Consider the following 20417-nt stretch of genomic DNA (forward strand, 5'->3'; position numbering starts at 1 on the left):
GATTACAGGGTACAAATTAGGTAGTTCCTGTGCAGCCTTTCCCTGTCCTTCTGCCTCTTTGCAGTTTCCTAGATCTGACCCACATACTCTGTAGTCCTGTGTTATATCAAGGCAGGGGGGATGTGGATCCATCTCCTGCCTGTTCCTGAGCTTAGCTTTTCTCAGCTGTGACTCCAGGCTCTGGTCCCTGCTCCAATGGGATGGATCTTCCCCCAGGGGAGCCATTCATATGAAGGTTGGTCTGTTCCAGCACTCCCATCCCTTCCGAGGTAAAATCAACATTGCACAGCTTCAATCACCTGTCTTGTAGGGAGCAGCCAGTCCTAATGCCCTGCTTGTACCCTGCTTTTTGCTAACTCAGGTAGGACTTTTCATCTCTGTAGGCATTGACTGGTTCACCAGTTACCACAGCTCTTCTAAATACTCAGTGGATAATTTTTTTTCTGCTATTTCCACTTCTGTGGGAAATCCTGTGCTGCTGGTGGGCATGGCTGGTGGGCATCCTTGGAGCCTGGAGAAGGACATGATCCCCTCCCACTTTCCTCCAATGAGGGGTGTTGAGGGGTGTCTCCCAGCATCACTTGGAGCATACCTGGGGGAAAAGATTTCAATGATTCAGTCGGACTAAGACCACGACCTTTAACTCCTTTCTCCTTCTTCCCAGAGTATAAATTTTCAACCCAAACCCATGCAGATATACTCCAGAGAAGGCAACAATCTGCAGATGTTGGCTGTTCCCAGCTCTTGACTCACCTGAGGGACCAGTGACAACTATTGTGTCCTTGCCAGGTTTCCAGGGGAACTTGTGTTACTCAAAACTTTATATTCTAGTGTCATTCCACCTCACAGTTGGCCAGGTATCTACAGAGCTGTGAATTGTCCCTTGAGCTGCCATGATAGAGAGATGTTTAATATGCAATAGTGATTATTTCCCAACTATTAATGCTCTCAGGGCTTGTAAGATTTCCTTTCAATAACTCAGCATCCTGCTATCTAGGACAGTGCTGTATATAGGAGGTCATGTGGTAAAAAGGGACAGGAAGGTGATTTTTCATAAACACTAAGAATCTGTGGCTGCCCCATCTCTGAGAGGGCTTGAGATCGGGTTGGATGGAGCTTGGAGCAACTTGGTCTAATGGAAAGTGCCCCTGCCCATGGCAGGGGTTTGGAATGAAATGATCATTTAAGGTCCCTTCCAACACAACCCATTTTATGATTCTGTGATGGTTCTATGATGTTAAATAGTGTACAACCACCTTAGTGAACAAACCCTTAGGTCTGCCGGGTCAGTGTGTGGCCAGCTTCTCTGCAGTGTCTCTTTACAGAATGATTCTGGGCTCCATCCTGGCCCTTGTCCTTCTCTGCTGGTTCACAGCCTCTGGTTCAGCACAGCCCTGCCCTGGGTACAGGCCTAGGCAGAGATGCAACATCCCCACCTCCCCAGTGTCCCTGCACCAGGGCAGCACTGAGCACACATCACACTGAAATGGCTGGGATTTCACTTAAAGATCACAGAATGTGTCCCCAGGGGAAATTAAAGAAGCAAATTAACAGCAGCATCTTTTATTTTCATAAAGCACTTAAAACTACCAGATGCATATAATCTTTATTTTTGGCTTTCTAAACTTAGGCTTTCATATTAAATGGCAACTGGCACTTGGAAAACCCATATTTAATGCTCTACAGAGGGAGAAGAATGTGGGCCAGATGCACTGAGTTTATTTTCTTTAGACCAACTTGCACAGCTTTGGTGATGTCAATTAATACAGATTTCTAGAACTGCACAGAAAACCAACCACCACTGATCTTGCTGTTCAGCAAGTTCTTATCACCAAGACAGAGCCAGGATGGGGCTCCCCAGGAAGGGACATTTGCTGGGACACTGCAAGCCAATAGAAGCTGTCTTGATTTGTGGCTGACAGGGTACTTAGGGTTTCGTTTTCCTCAAAAAGTCCCTTGAAAATAAAGTCATAGAATTAGAGAACCACAGAATGGTCTGGGTTCAAAAGCACCTGAAAGACCACCCAGTTCTAAGCTCCTTGCCATGGGTGAGGAAGTCATGATTGTTGATTTGAAAGAGCAGAACTGCTGCTGGTCTCCTCATTCTGCCTGTGTGGATTTGGCATCACTCTTTGAAGCACAGAATCATTGAATATGGTAGGTGCTAAACACCATGGCATTGCTGCTCCTGGTGAGAACCTTAGTAAAGGGTTTTGTATCTCATTCCCTCAAACTAGTGAGGAAATGATGCTGAGAACAGAGAGAGAAAAATTGCAGTGGGTGTTGCCTTCACGCACAGTCATCGTTCTGGCTGAACAGTTTTAACTGTTGCTATGAAATCTTCATTTGAGTAAACTCTCAGCTAAATGTCAAACTGCAGCCATTCTCCCTGTAACTGTGCCTTTGAAAGCATCATTATTAATATTGCTGATATTATTTTATATAACTTTTGTCATGTGAACAGCTCATTTCTCCTTGAACAGTTCATTTCTCTATCTAAGTCCAGAAGGAAAACTTCTTCATTTAACTTAAAAAAATTCCTTCTTGCTAAACATGGAGAAACAAAGAATAATTGAGGCACACATAGTGCAAATATTTTATTAGAGCCCTGAACACCAAATCACAATGTGATAGCAGACACGGGTCAATGGTTTTATCCATACTTATGTGCCTTGGGATAAAACTGCTACTAACAGGGCTGCAGAGGGTGCACACACCTTGGAAAATGCTTCCAATTGCTTAACCTCTGGAAAGTAAGGGATAAGAAGAATACCTGCTGGCAAGAAAACCAGCTAAAAAAGCAAAGTAATCTATAATGGAAGGGTTCTACGAGCAAACTGAAAATGATGTTGCCCCTTGACACATGCCACACACTGAGACAGCTATTTCCAATTTGTCAGGAGCTGCATTTTCTATATACCACTGCCACGGCTTCATTTGTCATCTGTACTCTAATTAACACAGGGACAGAGCTCTGTGTCCGGATGTTCCCACGGCAGGGTGCCTGTGCCAGTGTGTCCTGGGAGACAGCTGGTGGGGACCACGAAGAGAGCACCAGTGGACATGGCAGGGTTGGTGCTGCTCCTCTGCCTCTCCAGGCAGCTGCTGCCACATGAGGTTGTGACTCTGCTCCTTCCTGAGGCAGCAAAACCTCCCCCTTGACGCCAGCCCGGGGGTGGGACGGCAGCAGCCGCTGGGAATACGGATGGATGGGAAGGTGGCTGGACAGAAAGGTGGCTGGACTGGGAGGTGGCCGGCTGGGAGCACATCCCAGGAGCTCAGCAGCATCACTCCCACATCCCTGAGGGGCACAGACACCCCACGTAAGTACGGCTGCCCGGGAGCAAGTGCTGATGGAGCAGATTCCCTGCGAAACGGATCCTGCTTTCGCTGGCGTTCGGCGACACATGTAATCCTGGGCTAATAAACCCGAGCTCCCACTGCAGACAGGTTACAGCTTAGGGCACGTTCACTTTGTTTGCTGGCTTCACAGGGAGGGTTTAAAGGGTTTTATGGTGAGTTTAAAGCAGGTTTCAACTCTGCTCGCACCGGCACAAAGCAGGGACGGATCAAGTAACCGCAGCATAAACAGTGTCCGCTTTCAAAACTCCTCAATCTTTTTAGAGGGCCACGTTTAAATTTGGATTATCACTGAAGGGAACATGCCTGAGTGAACATTATTACCCAAAGTTTCTATCAGCTTAATTCAGAAAAAAATCATTTCCTTCCATCTCTTTACTAATTTTTAAAGTTAACTGTCCGCAATTCAAACTGCAAAAAACATAGAATGAAATAAATGGGGCAAATTCCGACAGCCAAAAGTGTAATGAAAGAAATGAGAGAAATTCCTTGAACTGCACCTAACATGAAAATGAATCTCCGCAGCTCATTAGAGACTGCTGAGCAGGGGATGTTGGCAAATTAAATCATGGGAAGTAGAGGGAGGCATAGAAAAAAGGGTCGATTATCTAAATCTCCTCTTGTAAACTGCAAAATATTTCTTCGAAATTGAAGGTTGTAAAAATAGATTAGTGGCAAACAGCAAAGCCTCCTTATGCAGTTAAAATAAAAAGCGAGGAGTCAGGCATAGCAAAGGAATGGGTAAACAAAGAATACACCAGTGTGTTTTCAGGGTGGGTTAGCAGTGAGTAATTATCATCCGAAGTACATGCAGGAGTTTTCTTCCTTACTCTCTCTGGAAAAATTCCTGCTTGGATTCCCCAGGTTAATTCAGAGGTTGTTGGGGGTTTGAGTGCTGCTCATCTGGGTCAAGGAGGGATTGTCATTTAGAGGCTGGCAAAGTTTTTAAAGCTACTCATTACCATTGTTGTACCGGAGTGTTTTTCATTAGTGCTCTTTACAATGTTCAGTTTTGCTGTTTTTTTGGTTGAAAACATCCTTGCTGCCTGAGAAGGTAGGGAGCAGGGAGTGTGCCAAAGCCAGTCTGCCTTGAAGGCAATATGGGTGGAAAATCAACCTTGGGACCTGCTCCAGAGGTCTCTGAGACTGCTCCAAGGAGAGCAATTATCAGGCGTTGCTAATTGATCATGAACTATCAGCCAATGGCTCTGGCAGCAGCACACGCTGTAGGAGGTGAATTGTCACCAACCTTCACCATGCTCCTTCCTGCAGGAACCTTTGAGATTTGAGGAGATGTGGCCCATGGGCTGTAAAACTAAAACACGTCTTGGATGTTACCTTTGTCACACTGAAGGAAAATGGGCAAATTCAGGCAGCTGATGTTGTCATTGGAAAGGGGGTAGGAGAGGGAGCTGGCCTGCTGCTCAGCGTGATGGCTGTCCCTAGAAACAGTCCCTTGAAATAGTCCTTCAAGCAGCAGAAAGAGAATAGGATGATGGTCATGAATCAGGTAGAGGAGGGGGAACAGAGGTTAAATGATTTGCTGTAAAGCTGTTTGTTAAAAACAATGCATACAGCTTGCTCAACACTTTCGGTGCCTACCAAAGCAGGATGAGACTATTGATAAAGGGAAGGAATCTTGACCAAAGATCCTGTTTTTGGACCTAAAACTAACTCAAACCAGCCTCGAAGTTTGGACCTGGGTCAGGGACATCAAGAGCATGCACAGGGAAGCGAGGTGAAAAGTTCAGAACGAAGAAGACCTGTACTTCATTCCAGAGACCCCTGCCCACGACCACCAGACAACACTGCACAAGCACAACGCAGATGTCAATGACTTTTGGGCTCATTGTAATATGAGGCAAGGCTGGGTGGGGCTGAGTAATGAATATGTATAAGCATATTGGAAAACTTAATGAATATGGAACTTGTAACCCGATATATACCAGGCTGAATGCAGCTGTCTGCACGCATGACTTTGGAGGAGCTATCCCCCATACGTCCCAGCACTGAAGTAAACATTCCTACTTTACTACTTATTCCAGTAGTGGAGTCTTTTCTGCATATCGTTTTGTCAGGCAATGTGGAGATATCAGGAGGAAATTGTTCCAAGCCCATCTTTCTGCTGGTGTACAGGGGAGAAGGAGATGGCACCATTGTGTATGGCATTCTCATAAACAAGTGAGAAAGATGTGGCCTTGATGAGACAGATGTTGGGTGGGTGGAAAACTGGTTGCACAGTTAGAAAATCTGTCAGAAGTTCACTGCCAGAAAGGGAGGTAATGGCAAATATGAACCTGAGCCTGTTGCTTGTGTTCCTGTTCATGGTTTGGAGGAGGGATGAGACTGTGTTATTTGATGTGCACCTGGGAGGGACTTGAGCACAACAGAGGCCAGCACTATAATTCAAAGGCACAAGAGAAGTAGTCTGGAAAAAGCCCAAGGTTGTATTCCAGGGGTCATGCTGGTGAGTGAAGGCAGCGGGTGCAAGGTCTCAGTGGGGCCAGGGAAGCTGTCCCAGCTGTGCTGAGAGCCAGGAAAATCAGGGGGGTAGGAAGGTTTTGCCCTTGGCTGCTGCACTTCAGCATCCACGGGGTTTGGCTGGAGACAGTCCAAAGGGAGCTGTAAAAATGACGAGAGGGGGCTGGGATGTAACCTCTTCAGGAAAGCCAGAGTGGATGGTAAGAGACACTGAGGAAATGTGGTGCATCCTTAAACATGGGGCCCGTGAGGAGGAAGAGGGTTCCTCTTTCTCCTTGCCAATTAGGACAAGCTGTGTTGAAGTTAAACTGCAGTTTAAGAGAGGATAAAGACACCTTTGTGCACTTTTCAAGGTACAGTCTGACACTTCCCTGGTAACACGCTTTGCCTTCCGCGCTCCTGATTCCCTGTAAGTCTGGTTTAGCACAGCATCTATTCCAGTAACTCACGTGGCTTTGGTGAATTAACTACTTAACCCATGGGAATTGTACCATTATCTTCAGAAGAACTAGAAAAATAAAGTGTATTTATAAGGTTTTTATTGTTTTCACCCCACCATCAACATTCCCTTTAAGAACATCAAAAGATTGAAAAAACAGATAGAGACATCTGCCAGCGTCTCTTGAGATGAGTATTGCACTTTCTTCTAATCCAGGCCCAGCCTTTGGAGTCTCTCCATGCCTTCACAAAACAGAGGATTTTTTTCTTGTATTTAAGAACCATCTAAAGACCCTTTTACTGTGTTTTAACAGAGACCTGTGTCAGCAGAGTTAAAAAATGCTGGCACTTGCTCTGCCCAGATTAAAGATGATATATTACCCTTTGCTGCTTGGACCCCATTTACAGCTTGTGTTACAAGATTACGTAAGGCTCCAAGGCAGTGGCAGGGCTGGCGATAAGGAACAAAGTCCGGGCGCAGGCTGGATTTTCCCCTCCAGCACTTTTCATTCCTTCTCCAGGCCTGAGAGAAGAGCTGCAGGGAGCAGCCTGTCCCCTCCTGCAGCCTCCGGACCCCCAGCATGGCATCACCCATGAGGAGTTTGCTCGCTGATCCTGACAGATATCTCCAGTCATTCCGCCTCTTCCTGGAGAGGTCGACTGAGCACCAGTGCATGCAGGAGTTCGTGGAGAGGCAGCTGCCGGGCGTGATAGCGAGGTAACGCCAAGGTGACCACCCCGGGATGAAGGACAGCCAGGGCCACGGTCCCACGGTGGTGCGGGGCTCGGGGGGCTGCCTGCGAGAGGCAGATTGCTGTTCCCTGCCCCGTCTGTCGGCCTCTGATGGGGCTTGGCTGCAGGTTCCATCGCACACACGGCTCTCCGGGACGGAGGCTGCCTAGCAAGGAGGAGATTAGGCTGCATTGTTTCCTTGCACACAAACCCAGCTTGCCCTGAATCAGCTCTGAAATGCACTAACAGCTACTACGTTCTAGCACCAAACTTGATAGAAAGGAGCTTTCTAAAAGTAATCTATTCTATTTAGGGTTTCTCTAGGATGGCTGGATAATGCTCCTGCTTTGCCTGGCAGCGTGTGTCCTTTGCTGGGCCCCTCGCTTTGCAAACTGGCTTGGGAGCAGGCAGCCAGCACCAAATCCTGGCTCTGGGGAGGCTCTTCTCAGGGCTCAGGGTCTCATTGCTCTGCCAGAGCCTCACCCAGGGATTTTAAGAGCATTACACTCTTCCCTCTCCCTCCCCATTTTGCATAATGCAAAACTTCTACAAATAATTTTTAAGCTGCTGGTCCAGACTCAGATGGTTCTCTGCTCCTCAGAGCACAGACACGGAGAAGGCGAGTACCTGCTTCTGCTCGTATGCACTCATAATAAAAGCAAAATGCCACCTCTACAAATTGCCAAAATAATTGGAGATCATGAGTATCCAAAGGGCAGAGTTCTGAATGTGATCCCTGCGTACATACACATGCCTGTGTACATACACACACATTACATTTGGGTTTTGTCCTGCAAATTTTAGTCTTAACGGGATCTCCAGTGTCTCACATCATGCATGGAACCCTCTGTACTGGGCAGCTCTCCTAAAATGCATAAATAATGTCTTTCAGTATTGGAAATGGGAAATCTACAATCAATGTTCTAAGCGTTGGTGGTGGAGCAGGTATGATATGGACTTCAATATTTATGTTTTTTCCTTTTTTTTTTTAAAGAACACAGGGTTAAAAATTGCAAAAGGAGCAGAGTGGGAAATGAGTCTTTCTTTGAAAAGTCAGCTCCAGGGGACAGTTGGTGTTAGTTGGTGTGTGACCACATCATCTGAAAACAGCTTGTGCCTCCCCACTCTGATTCTTCTATGTCCTCCACAAAAACCCCTCCTTCTATACCATCACTCCTCAAAGGCAGAGAGAAGCTCGAACTGCTCCTTAGGGTTTCTACACAAAAAAACCTCCAAAAACAAACAAAACCCTCCCAAACAAATTACTGTCTTAGATTCCTCAGAGTATTGCATTTTTGCCTGCATTGCAACTATTCTTGCCTGTAACTATTTACTGAGGTGGTAACTCCCATCACTGCTATGTGAGAGCCATGGCTGAGCTCTGCTTTGCCTGGATTTGCTGGCCACCATCAGTGTAGAAGCTCCTCCTGGAGCTACTGTCCCCCAAAACACTGGAGCTGAACATAAGCTCCAGAAGAAATCAGAAATAATAAGTCTTTCATCTTAAGTTCAGTGAGTGGAAAAACAATACCAGTAAGATCAAGTGGCTTCATTTCATTAAATTCTTGCTTAAGTGCCCCCATAATTAAAACCTGTTTCCTTCTCTGCCCATTAAGTCGCCATACTTAAATTTTATATGAACAGTTAATCTAGTTTAAATGCCGTAGTCATACCATCGCCAAAGGCTAACCTCGGTTTTGTCAGTCTCCCCTCCATGCAGTAATTGTATGTAAATGGCGGGCATTAGTTATACAACAGGCAGTGCGACAGAGCAGGAACGTTGCTCTCCAAAGGAAACCATCCTTCTGGAAAAAAAAAAAAAAAAAAGAAAGAAAGAAAAAAAAGGAAGGAAGGAATTTTCTATCAGGAACGCTTTCCTTAGTGGGGTACTTCACTCCCCGGCCAGAGGCAGTCCAGCTTGCCATCCATCAGTAATGTGCAGGCAAAGCTCACTTTGTAATGTAAAAATCCCCAGATCACCCAACCCCATCTGCTCACTGGTTTGTTCCCATCACGGGTCCTGTTGAGGTCAGGAGGGAGCCGATTCCCGAATGCCCCCAGCATCTGGGAATCCCGGCTGATGTGGGAGGGCAGTGATGGAGCTGCTGCCCCGACCCCACCCGCCCCTGCCCTTCACAGGGAGGGAACAGGGAAAAAAAGCGTTTCCTCTCCGCTTTTCCACCTCGGGAGACAAGAACCCATTTCCTGCCTTATCCCACTCCATTACACCCGCCCCAACACGGCTCCTGCCTTCGCTGCAGCCGCTGCCTTATCGAGTTCACACTCCAGCGCCCCGCACTCTGTACCTTTAAAAACCATTAAAGTCATCAACGCTGCTATAAAGTACCAACCGGGCTATAAACAATCCCGTTACGTAAAATGTTTAATTAGAAACTTAATGGCGAACATAGTGGTAGCCTTTAAAAGGTAATTGTGTTGGAGAGTTTAAATAATTCGGATAGCCTAATTGCCAAATTGTTGATAATGCAAGCTGCCACAGAGCTGACTGTAAAATGCCTCGGGACACTTGTTTGCATATAAAAGAGATAAGTGAAGTCAGTTAAGGCTGTGGATTAAGTTATGAATCAAAGGGGTGGGCTTTTTTTGGTTAAAAACAGTACAAGGGTGATTTGGCCACACGAGAGAGGAAGAGAATATATTAAGCTCTCTGCATATGGAAATACATTTTTTTTTTTTTAAATCAGGACCTTCACAGCCTTTTCAAAGGGCTAAATCATTTTATGGAAAATTGGTAAAGCAACCAAAAATCAAGCTATTGCAGTAGTTCATTACAAATTCTGTGTTCCCCAATTCTACCATGGTAGGCTGCAGACAACTCGCTTTGCTCTGATTTTTCAACAGACTACAGGGCTTGCAGTGATAGCAAAGCTGCAGCTATTTCTGCTGCCTCAGAAATTCAATTTCCCTCCCTCAAAGAACATGCTTCCAGAGATGCCATGTAAATGTTGGTGCTGCTGGTTGCTTTAAGAAAGAGACAGAAGTCTGAAAGAATGCAACTCTTACTCACTTTGTGTAATATGTCCTCTGGGCACTACTGAGCAATTTAATGCCCAGTGTTTTCCTTTTGTATCTCAAATATTCTGCATGATGGAGCTAATGCTGAAGTGGTGGGAGTCCAGGGGCTCTGAAAATGATGAGAGTGGGCAGAGGCTGTGCAGGTCCTCCCTCCACAGTCCCTCAGCAAGGGCCTATCTGGCCATCACAAATTGCTGGGTGGTTTTCCACTCCATAACTCTGCTGGGTGGCCTTTCATTCAGTACAAAATTTTGTTCATTTGTAAGGAATTTTATAACATGGAGTTTTGTGCAAGCACAAGTAAATCTTCCAGGACAAAGCTCAATATTTGCTTGTAACATGAGCCCTGGATCTGTTATTCACTGTAGTTACCCTCTGTTTTACTCTTTCTTACCTTAATTTATTGTACTATAGTTTTTTTCCACCTAAAATCTATCCAAGCACAATAAGCAGAAGAGAGGTTGGAGAAAATTGAGCAAGCCAGCGGAATATTGCCCTGGACCCATGCCTCAGTCAGAAATACCATCCTCCTGAGTTTCCTTTATTGCAGATGGGGTGAGAGAGCTGAGAATGATAGAGCTATTTTTAAATTTTGAAATCTTGCATCTACTGGTACATCCATCAATAAAATAATTACAGCTGGCCTGAGCAGTGTTTAGAGAGAATTCTTCCTCGACAAAAACATGAAACGCAGTCATCCCTGGGGTATTCTGTAAACAGGGGTTAGCTAAACACAAATGGTATGTGCTCTATTCATCATTCTTTTTGGAAAACTCACAGGACACTAAAGACAAACAGATACAGATATTTTCTCTGATTCCAGTGTAAACACATATTCCCTTTGCCTTCCCCCACATGACCTTGTAACCAGTGAGGTGCCTGGCTAAAAATGCTCCTACTGACTCCTGAGAAATCCTGCCAAGTTTGCTGGTGACTTGGAACCATCAGAACTGGCACTGTTAGAGTTGTGTAGGATCTCTCCCTCGAGGTTAGACCATGTCCAGAAAACATGAGGTCAAGCCACAGGCATGACTGTGTCTGGCTTTCCCTTGGCCATGATGGTGCCAGTCAGAGAGGAGAAATGAAGAGAGTTGGGACTGATACTTAAATTCTTCTCAAATCCTAGAGCTCGATCTTCAGTGACAACCTACTGAGAATACAAAGCAGCTGCATGGACCTGTGCAGTGCATCTGTACATAAATGGCAGAAATCAGTCTGAAAACCGGGCATGTGATGGTGGTGGAGATTACCTTTGCCTGAGCTTTGTTTTCACTCTTTGTTTCATGTCTCCTCCTTCCTTAGGTGAGATGGATTTGCAGATCCTCTCAAAAATACGAGCCAGATATCCCGAGGCCACCATCAACAATGAAGTAATAGAGCCCAGTGCTGACCAAATCTCCAAGTACAAAGGTATTTTTACGTTATATAAATGAAATTTACATTACTTATTTTACATGCATTAAAAAGTGTTGAAACGTGGATGACCCCATGTTCAAATGCCTTCTTGTCAGAACTGTCTCTTAAAAATTAAAAAATTCACAATTTCATGCTTTTTTGACATCATTGCTTCTCAACAATGTTCACTCATTAAAATCTTAGTTTCTCTGCAAAGTAATCTGCATGGCAAATGCTTGGCTAGACAGACTTTAAAAGCTAAACAAGGTGGGAAATAATGGGTGATTGTATGGCAATGAAGTGAAATCCTTGCATTTCAGAAAATTTTTCTACTTTCAACTTGCATTGAATCAGGATCCTTCCTCAGCATCAAAGGGAAAATTTTAGTGTCTCATGGTAATTCTCTCACATCTTAAAAATCGTTTCCAACAAATAACTAAACCTCACAGTGGGGCACCAAACTAGTTACCAGGCTTTGAATTAGAAAACATGGAAAGGAAAGGAGGAGTGATAGGAAAGACTTTTGCCATGTGCTCTGGGGCTCAGAGCTTCCTTCCTTCCCCCAGCCCAAAGGTCTAAGCAGCATTCAGGAAGGAAAGCGAAGCGTTTTCCGAGGAGGATTGAGTGTTAACGAGGGTGCTTTGATCAAATTGCCCTACAAAGTGAGCATTAAATAGCAATGCACAGTTTGATTATCACTGGGTCAGCACCGACCAGGATTCAGTGATTGTGGTGTTGTGTGGAGGTGACACCAGCCCTGAGCAGAGCACTCCTGGCCAGAGAGCGGCTGCTGAATGGAAGTGACAGCGATGAATGAACCTCATCAAGCAACTCTCATGTTGGAAACGCTCCAAACCATAGCAAATACCAGGCTGTAAAACCACACTGTAAATCTCCAGTCTTGGTCTTGCTGAAGTCCTTAAAAATGAAGCATTCCCAGTGTGAATCAGCTTGTGGAAGTCAAAGGGAAAAAAAACCCCACAACAATCCCTTTCTCCCTATGGTGAGCTAGCTCAGAATCACTGGAAGCACCAAAGGCTCTCAGGAAAAACCTAGGTTTTTATATCTATAAAACACAGGCCTGATCTTTTAAAAGATGGCTTGTGCAAAATCCCCAGAGCTTTTGCTCCAGGCTGAAATGGTGAAGGATGGGCAACATGGCATCTTCTCTGTTTATGAGACAGTTTGTGCACTTGAACAGAGAATTTCTGTCCTGTCTGGGCTATGCTGGACTGGATTTGCTAGGAATCATCCCAGTGGTCCCACCAATTAACTGGCAGTCCTATCCTACTGCAGTGAGTTTCTTTCCAGAAGAAAGTTAAAGAAAATATAAAATTGTTGTCCCTATTTTAAGTTTTATGTTAAACTAGAAATGAAATATTCATCTGAAATTCTTTCTTTAAGCTCTCTTATTTGGTAATTAATCATGTCCCCAGTAGCTACCATTAATTAGGTTTCTGAGGCCTAAGATTTTCCGCGGAGAATTAGAAACATTATCCGCACCTCTGAGGATTCAGTAGTTATGTTTTCTGCCTCACCAAATGCTTTCTCCTTGGGAAGGAGAAGCCAAGCTCACAAGAGAAACTCCCTACTGGGATGTGCAGTGCTGACAAACTCATGTTTCTCTTAGGCTGTGGCGTGCGATGAACCTTTCCTCAAAGCCTCATGGACAGGCTGTGGATTTCCTTCATTCCTGGTGGAATCCCTTGGTGGCCATGCTTGGATTGTTGGTGGCCCCACAATTGAGCTGCATCACCACTGCACAACTGCAGGCAGCCCAGTTTTGATGGCACCCATCAGGTACACAACCAGCTTGTGACTGGGAAAAGAATCTGGGGTGAAGCCAGGAGAAAACATAGGAAAACTTTTCATAATGGCTTTAGATGGACATTTAGGCAGAAACTTACCCAAATCCCATGACGAGTTTGCACTTCCCAGAATCTGGACTTCAAAGGCTCAGCCTGGAAAACAATTCAGTTTTCTTCCCAGCTCCTCCTTGCAGACAGAACAACAATTAAACTGAACCAGATTGCCCCAGATTATTGGTGAGGGGATAGGATCTGCTGTTGAATGACGCCTGAGTTTAGAGCAGCAAATTAAATCTGAACTGCCAATGCTGGGGCCAGTGACTGATAAATGGGAGCTAACAGAGTAACAGTGGCAGCATCTGAAAGGGGTGGCCCATTTCCAGCCACAGAAGAGGAGATAAGCACTGATGGAGCATTTCTCATCTGTGGGACAGAGATGTGTCCTAATCAGAGCCCAAAAGGAGAAACATTGTCGTAAATGGTGTAAAGGCACTGGTCCTAGCAAATAGTGTTCTGAACATGTGTTCTGTAGCTAAGGCTCAGCCTGCCTTTGGGCCATGGAAGTTTTAAATTGATGCTGACTCCAGGGAAGCACAGGAACTGAATCAGGGCCTCCTTTGTCCTGGAGCAATCCCGAATGCCAGGCAGCAACGCAGTGAGATGAGCTCCATATGCCAGCAGACAGACATTAGTATTCCAGCATCCCTACACTATGAAATTATCTCTCAGTTTTGCTCCCATAAAAACCAAAGAAATGCAGTGATGAACCAGGCCCTCAGTGTAACTTATTCTTTGAATCCACTTCTCCGAATTTCTGCTTTCCTCAGTTGCTGATGTGCACTGTATTGAGGTCTGAAGACACACCATGTGTCACTCCTTGAAGCTCCTTGCTTTAAAACACTGTCATCCCTTTTGCCCGAAGCAGCTGGTCAGAACTGTGGGCTTCTGCAAAATTGTTCCAACACAGAAGCAGCTGAATGTCAAGACATGGGTCCTTGCTTATGGAACAAAGCTCCTTCCCTCTCCCACCATTCCAGTTACACAAATTTAGAAGAAGGCATTTGCTTTCTCTGCCCTTCTCAACCTTTTAATTGTGCTTCTCTTCAAGAAACCCCTGCCTTGATCCATCCTTGGGCACCTGTTTTTGTTTGGGGAAAATCCTCCACCGTAGGCTGGCTTCTGCTCAGCCACGTGGGTTTTGTGTGGCACATAAGTGATGGGGTCATCAGTCCTTCTGTTCAACATGAAATGTGCTGCTCATGGCCTGGTAACAGTTCATCCCAGCCAACAGCTTTTAATTCAGCTTGAGCCAGGCATGAGGAAGAACTTACTTTTTCTTTAAATCAGGTAAACACCAGAGGAACCCAAATGAGAGAGCCAAGTGAAAAGCACCAGACTCACTTAAGATTTCATCCTATAAAGCCCTCTACAGCCTTCTCCTCACATATGGGCTCAAGGTTTTAGATATTCCACTGTTGTGTTAAACTGGTACCAAAACTCTCTACCTAAATATGGCTTTTGGATGTATTAAAGCTCTGAGTGTAAAGCAGCCCCATATTTGCAATTGAGATAACTCTGTCCTGCCTTCCCCTCTATTTCAGAGCGTGTGGCTCAGGCATCAAACCTTGAGAACATAAAGTTTACCTGGCACAAGGAGACAGCTTATGAATATGAAAGTCGAGTGAATGCAGAAAAGAAGACTAAAAAGTGGGACTTCATTCACATGATCCAGGTAAGACTCTGTGCAAAGTAAGTGTTGTCAAAGACTCAGCTGTTAAAAGTATGCATGAAGTATGTGACCTCATTATCCACTTGTAGGGGAAGAAAGGTGAGTTTACTTCCCAGTAATTTGAAGTGCTTTAGCATAAATGAACTGCAGAAATGAAAAGCAGCTTTGAGCACAGTAGTCCTATTAACCAGGCTGTGGGTGGCAGTCAACTAAGAATACATTTTAGCTAGTGTCTTCAGAAGCTCCTTGTCTTCTCCATGAAATTGCCTTTGTATTTCCAACTTCACTGAAGCCTTCACTGAAGATGGGCAAACCTCTTTATCTCAGGTTAATGAATGAACATGAGCTGGGTCCTGGGAGTGCCAGAGAGCAGGCACAACATGAGACCCCTGAGCCTGCAGTGTGAGCCCACTGCCCACACCTTCCTATTGTGCCTCACTGTCCCTGCTTTTCTGCCAGCATTGCCCCCATTTGGTTTCTCTTATGAGTGGTACAAGTTGTAATAATCACCAGGATGACACTGTAATCTATAAGCATCTCTGCTTTTTCCAGATGCTCTATTATGTGAGAGATGTCCCAGCAACTATCCGGTATTTCCACAGCCTCCTGGAATCGCAGGCGAAGCTCCTCATTATCCTGGTGTCAGGTGAGAGCTGCTCCACTCAGTCAGGGAAGGGCTGTGAGGACCTTTGGGGTTCCTGTGTCTAACACAGGCCATGAGGTGAACAGACAACCCCTGAAACCTGCACACTGTCGTTATGTGCATGGCTTGTAAAGACCAAGGTTTTATGAGCCAAAAAACCCCTATCATGGGCACAAAACATCTTTCTCTGCCCTTCCCCATCCTACAGCCTGTCCGGTGACGGATGGCAGCAGAGGCCCCGCAGCAGGAGAGGCTCCATCCCACAGCTCTCCCTCTCAGGACCCCCTTCAGCCTCTGCTCTTTGCTGGAAAAGGCTTTCCAGGCTGGGCACTGCATTTTCTCTCTCCCAGAGCCTTGTGGCATTAAGTAAACAGCTACGGCGGGGCTCGGCTGTGCCATACAGCAGGTGTTGGAGCACATATGGTTCATTTTCTTCTCAAACTGCCCATTTCCTTAATATCATCATTTTGGGTACAAAACAGCGTTCTTAGGCTGTTTCAGATCTCATAGAGATGCTCTGTGGTCAGTCCAGCAGGAAAATGCTGGAGCAGAGTAAGTGGCAATCTTTTAATACTGTGGGCAAGGTATGCCAGAGATAGTGCAATGGTGAAGTCTAATTTGACTCTAGAAAGCCTTTAATTTGCCTCAAAAGCTATTGAAATTTTAGCTGTGTAAACAGCCACATCTAACAACTCTGAAAGGGATGTTAAGCATTATTTGTTCAGAGGTTTAAGCTTAATTTCTCATTGAATTTGGTCACGTCTGCAAGCTGATGAAGTTCCTTTTATTTTGTTCATGAAGGGTCCACTATGAAGTGACACTTCTGACCTGAATTTATTCAAACTACATTTTTTTGGAAATGTTTTTAGTTTGAAGTGTTTTCAAGCAGTTCACAACAAAGAATCTGTATTTCAAATTATTTTTAAAAACCTGTTCATGTTCTTTGGCGGAACGAGAATAGATCATAATATTAGACTATTGCTGATTACCTGTGTATAGTTAATTAAAACCCTTTTCCAGTTGCTTAACCTGTCCCTTTGGATATTCATAAAATGTGAATACAGGAAAGAATATGCACCTATTCAAAATTAAAATTATTAAAGTGCTGAGTTCATGAGAAGTATTTGAAGTCCTCTCTGGGCCAGATGACTCTGTGTTTTCTGATGGAGCAGAAATTGCTGGGGGCAACAAAAAAGTGGGAGAGAGGAGCAGGACTCAGAACAGCAGACAGGAAAGGAAGAGGGAAAACACCATGAGGGAAACAAGAGAATAGAGAGGGGAAGGAAGAAGTGCAATGAAAATGATCACTGAAGCAAAAAGAGTTACTGAAAGATCATCAGAACAAAGCTCATTTCACAAAAGGTAATGTCATCTCCAGCACAAACACATCCGGGTGTGTTGGTTAAAAGCCAGCCTGGGAGCAGGGTTGGTGGGAGAGGGCTGGGGTCGGTCGGTGGAGGTTGCAATCCCTTCTGCTCCCACCCTGCCGGCAGAGCAGGACTTGCAGGGGCTGCGGATCTGTTGACACCGCCTTGCAAACAAAAGCAGTGCCATATGCTGAGCCTTCCGAGAGCCATTATAATAATGCTGCGTTCAGGTAGGGGATAATTGCTCAGCTCAGAGATGGCACTGAGTCACACAACACTGACACCAGCAGATTTCCTGCAATTAGTGCTCTGCGTTCAGTTTCCACCAGGTGAAAGAAAATATTGTGGCCTCTCTTCTAAACACCACTGTTTATTTGACTATAAATAACTGTTTGCAGATAAAGCAACTGCAAAACCACGAGTAACTGGTTTTAGCACCTAGGGAGAATTATTGTTGTAACTTTCAAGAGCTGCTCATTAGGCTCAAAGTTATTTTCATCCTGTCCAGTCATTCCGAGTAATCCTTTTAAAAATGATTTACAGCAGAAATACTGAATCAGAGATCCAGGCTGGGGTAAAATAAAGATGTGAAGATGTATGTGGGGACTTTTCAACTTACCCAGCTGGTTTGCTTTATAAAACGTCTCTTGAAAAGTGTGAACTGCTCTGGCCTCAGCTGGAGGCTCAAGGAGAGGTGCTGGAGCTCCAGGGTAGGTGTCCACCCACTCCTGCAGCCCCCAAACCTGAGGAACAGAAGCAGGGAGGCAGCCAACTCCACCATGCCCCAGGACATGTCCCAGCTCTGGAAAGCTCCCACTTGCAATGATGACAATTGCTGAAAAACCCAGACAATCAAAGCTGCTTCCAAATAGTGTTTCTCCTTAACTCTGTTTTTCTGGTGGTTTATCTCTTAGGAAAGAGTGGCTGGGAAACACTGTGGAAGAAGTATGGGTCTTCCTTCCCTCTGGAAGATCTTTGCTCTTATGTTTCCTCTGCTGATTTGCCAAGGATGCTGGATTCAGCTGGGCTGAAGTACCAACTCTACGAGCTCCCATCCCGCATGGACATAACGAGCTGCTTTATTGAAGGGGACAAAGATGGGGAGCTGTTGCTGGACTTCCTGACAGAAACACTTGACTTTGCTAAAACTGCCCCTCCTGAACTAAAGCATCAGCTAATGGAAGACTTAAGAAAGCCTGGATGCAGTGAAAACAAAGATGGGAAGGTGTTTTTCAATAACAACCTGGGCGTAATAGTGATTGAGCCATGAGTTAACCTCTTCTTCTTGATCCAAGGCAAAAAGTCAGATACAAACTGTTAACAGCTGAAATGTATTTTTTCATCTTTTATAAATGGCTTAATTTACTTCAGCACCGATAATAATTTTTGGAGTTTGTTACGAAATCAGTATTAACATCTGTTGTTATGAGTGAGCTTTAATACCTGATTAATTCTACACTAATCTATGAATGTGTAACTCACTAGGCAGTAAATTGTGCTTTATTGTACAGATGTTGTGTAATCAGCTATAACTCAGACCATCCACTCAGGCACTGCAGAAACCCAACCATTTCCTAAGGAATAATCCAGAACTACTTGTGGTACCACCATCTTCATTTAAAAACTGTCTACAGACCAAATAAGCAAATGCAATTTCTTGGTGCAGCTGGCAGGAGTGCAGGCTCAGAATGACCAAGCATTGGGTGGATCTTTGATGGGATTTCTTGAGCTTGTGACTTCAAGATCTCATACCTGCAGCTGCTGTGAAAGTGGCCTCACACCTGTATGTTCAATGGTTGCCTGCTCCTGCCTCTGCAGGCATCTCCATCTAATGGCACTGCTTCCCCTTTCCTGCAGTTTTACTTTGTGATGATGTATCTGCTGAGCAATTTGTGTGCCAGGTCCATAGTGGCTCTACAAGAGGGAGGCAAGGGAGCATGGTTGAGGCACAGGGTTGGTAACAAGCGCCCTGGAGAGGTGGATTTCAGTGGTGAGCCCTGATGCAGATTTTTTGCTAGGAATCAGCTGCTGCAGTCACGCAGAGCTTTTTTTGTATTTTTAATTAACCACACAAAGCTTCTGGTCTCAGCCTTCCCCTGGCCTGGTAGGCAGGGCCATAAGTGGCCTGTGAGCTTTGTAACAAGGAAAATGTAAAAATAAACTCTGATACCAAAATGTCTGGTTCGGGTAGCATTTTTTTTTTTTCATTTTCAATGGCATTGTGTCAGATAAATCTATTCACTGTACAGGGTTTTCAGTGAGAAGGGGCTTCACCTCCTCAGCCCCTTCTCCATGTGAGGCTGTTGTGGTTGATGCATTTGTTTTGCAAAATGATTTTATAATTTTCAGAACTGTTTTCTCTCTACAAGGCACAATACATAGTGGGATACAATAGAGTCGCTTGAATGGATTTAATAGCCTGAATACTCAATTTATCCCCTGAGACAGGTGTGATTTCTGCCATTGAAATGATTTGATTCAGTGTTGAAATGGTTTACTTTAGGTAATACTTTAGCTGCAAGGAATTAAGTTTTATTTTTGCACACATATTTCTGATACAATATAGATTATTAATGATTTGAAGTGATTTCAAGAGATCATATTGGGCGTAATAGACGTTTATGTTTATTTTAGGGCAAGTTATTTGAAACATAAACTTCTCCTGGTGCTCAAATATTAATTCTGGTGGATTTTAGAAGGTTTCCATGATAATCCTCTGTTGAACAGAACAAGATCTATTAACACTTTACACAGTTCTGTGCACAGGCTCCTGCGCTAGAAGACCTCAGTATATCTGTGAGCTGCTGTGGTCACATGCCAGAGCAGGAAAGAAAGAAAGAAAATTCTGATTACAACAGATTGCTGTATGCATTTCTAATTGGAAACAAATTAAAGTTACATTTATTTTCGTGGCTCTTTTGGGCTGTCAGTGACCTTTTCTAAATGGTGCCTGCAAAGTGGGTGACCGCTGAATATTGCCACATCAACTCTGTCAGGGGTGAGATATCTCAGGGAGCCACAGAAATGCCAGAACAAAACAAAAAAACCACTAATCCAGCAACAAAGCTCAGTAATAAAATGCCTTTGCAGATCCTGCTGTTTTATTGTTTATCAGACTTTAAAAAAAAACCCCAACAAAATGAGTAAAAGGGGTTTTAGCAGTTTTGGAGGAGGCTTGTTCTGAAAATGTGGGAGAGACCAGGAAAGACAAGAAGGACCAGAGCTGATCTGGAGAGAACAGAGGAGGATTTGACCACACACACGCAAGAAAGACATTCAGTGTGAATGCACAAAAGAGCTTCTTCCCCTGTTTTGCTTCTGAGGAGAATTTCATTAAAAACTGGGGGGAAAAATACAGTAAACTCCATTCTGTATCTTGCAGCAGCTTGAGTTAAGGGACTGGGGAAAACTGAATCAGCAAAGCACCT

At 44.7% G+C, this 20417-nt stretch overlaps 1 protein-coding gene across 2 annotated transcripts; it reads left to right on the forward strand.

Annotated features, from left to right (window-relative positions):
• Window positions 1–3216: 3216 nt before the first annotated feature.
• On the forward strand, window positions 3217–20035 carry LOC138113211 (histamine N-methyltransferase-like). 2 transcript variants are annotated; one of them, XM_069021261.1, is made up of 7 exons: window positions 3217–3323; window positions 6801–6997; window positions 7904–7956; window positions 11350–11457; window positions 14852–14982; window positions 15532–15625; window positions 17904–20035. In XM_069021261.1, exons 2-7 carry the CDS (start codon window positions 6861–6863, stop codon window positions 18257–18259), a joined length of 879 nt encoding a protein of 292 aa, XP_068877362.1. In that variant the 5' UTR covers window positions 3217–3323; window positions 6801–6860; the 3' UTR covers window positions 18260–20035. The 2 variants fall into 2 exon arrangements, with proteins under 2 accessions (XP_068877362.1, XP_068877361.1); XM_069021260.1 differs by lacking the exon at window positions 3217–3323 and having other exon boundaries at window positions 6725–6997.
• The last annotated feature ends 382 nt before the right edge of the window (window positions 20036–20417 follow it).

This window comes from Aphelocoma coerulescens, chromosome 7 (genome assembly GCF_041296385.1).
Source record: "Aphelocoma coerulescens isolate FSJ_1873_10779 chromosome 7, UR_Acoe_1.0, whole genome shotgun sequence".
NCBI lineage: Eukaryota > Metazoa > Chordata > Aves > Passeriformes > Corvidae > Aphelocoma > Aphelocoma coerulescens.

Bases quoted from the DNA above. Each gene is read 5' to 3' on its own strand.
- LOC138113211 (XM_069021261.1), top strand. From the start codon at position 6,861: ATGGCATCACCCATGAGGAGTTTGCTCGCTGATCCTGACAGATATCTC. The intron at 6,998-7,903 runs GTAACGCCAAGG...AATGTCTTTCAG, and splicing joins CTGCCGGGCGTGATAGCGAG to TATTGGAAATGGGAAATCTA. The intron at 14,983-15,531 runs GTAAGACTCTGT...TGCTTTTTCCAG, and splicing joins ACTTCATTCACATGATCCAG to ATGCTCTATTATGTGAGAGA.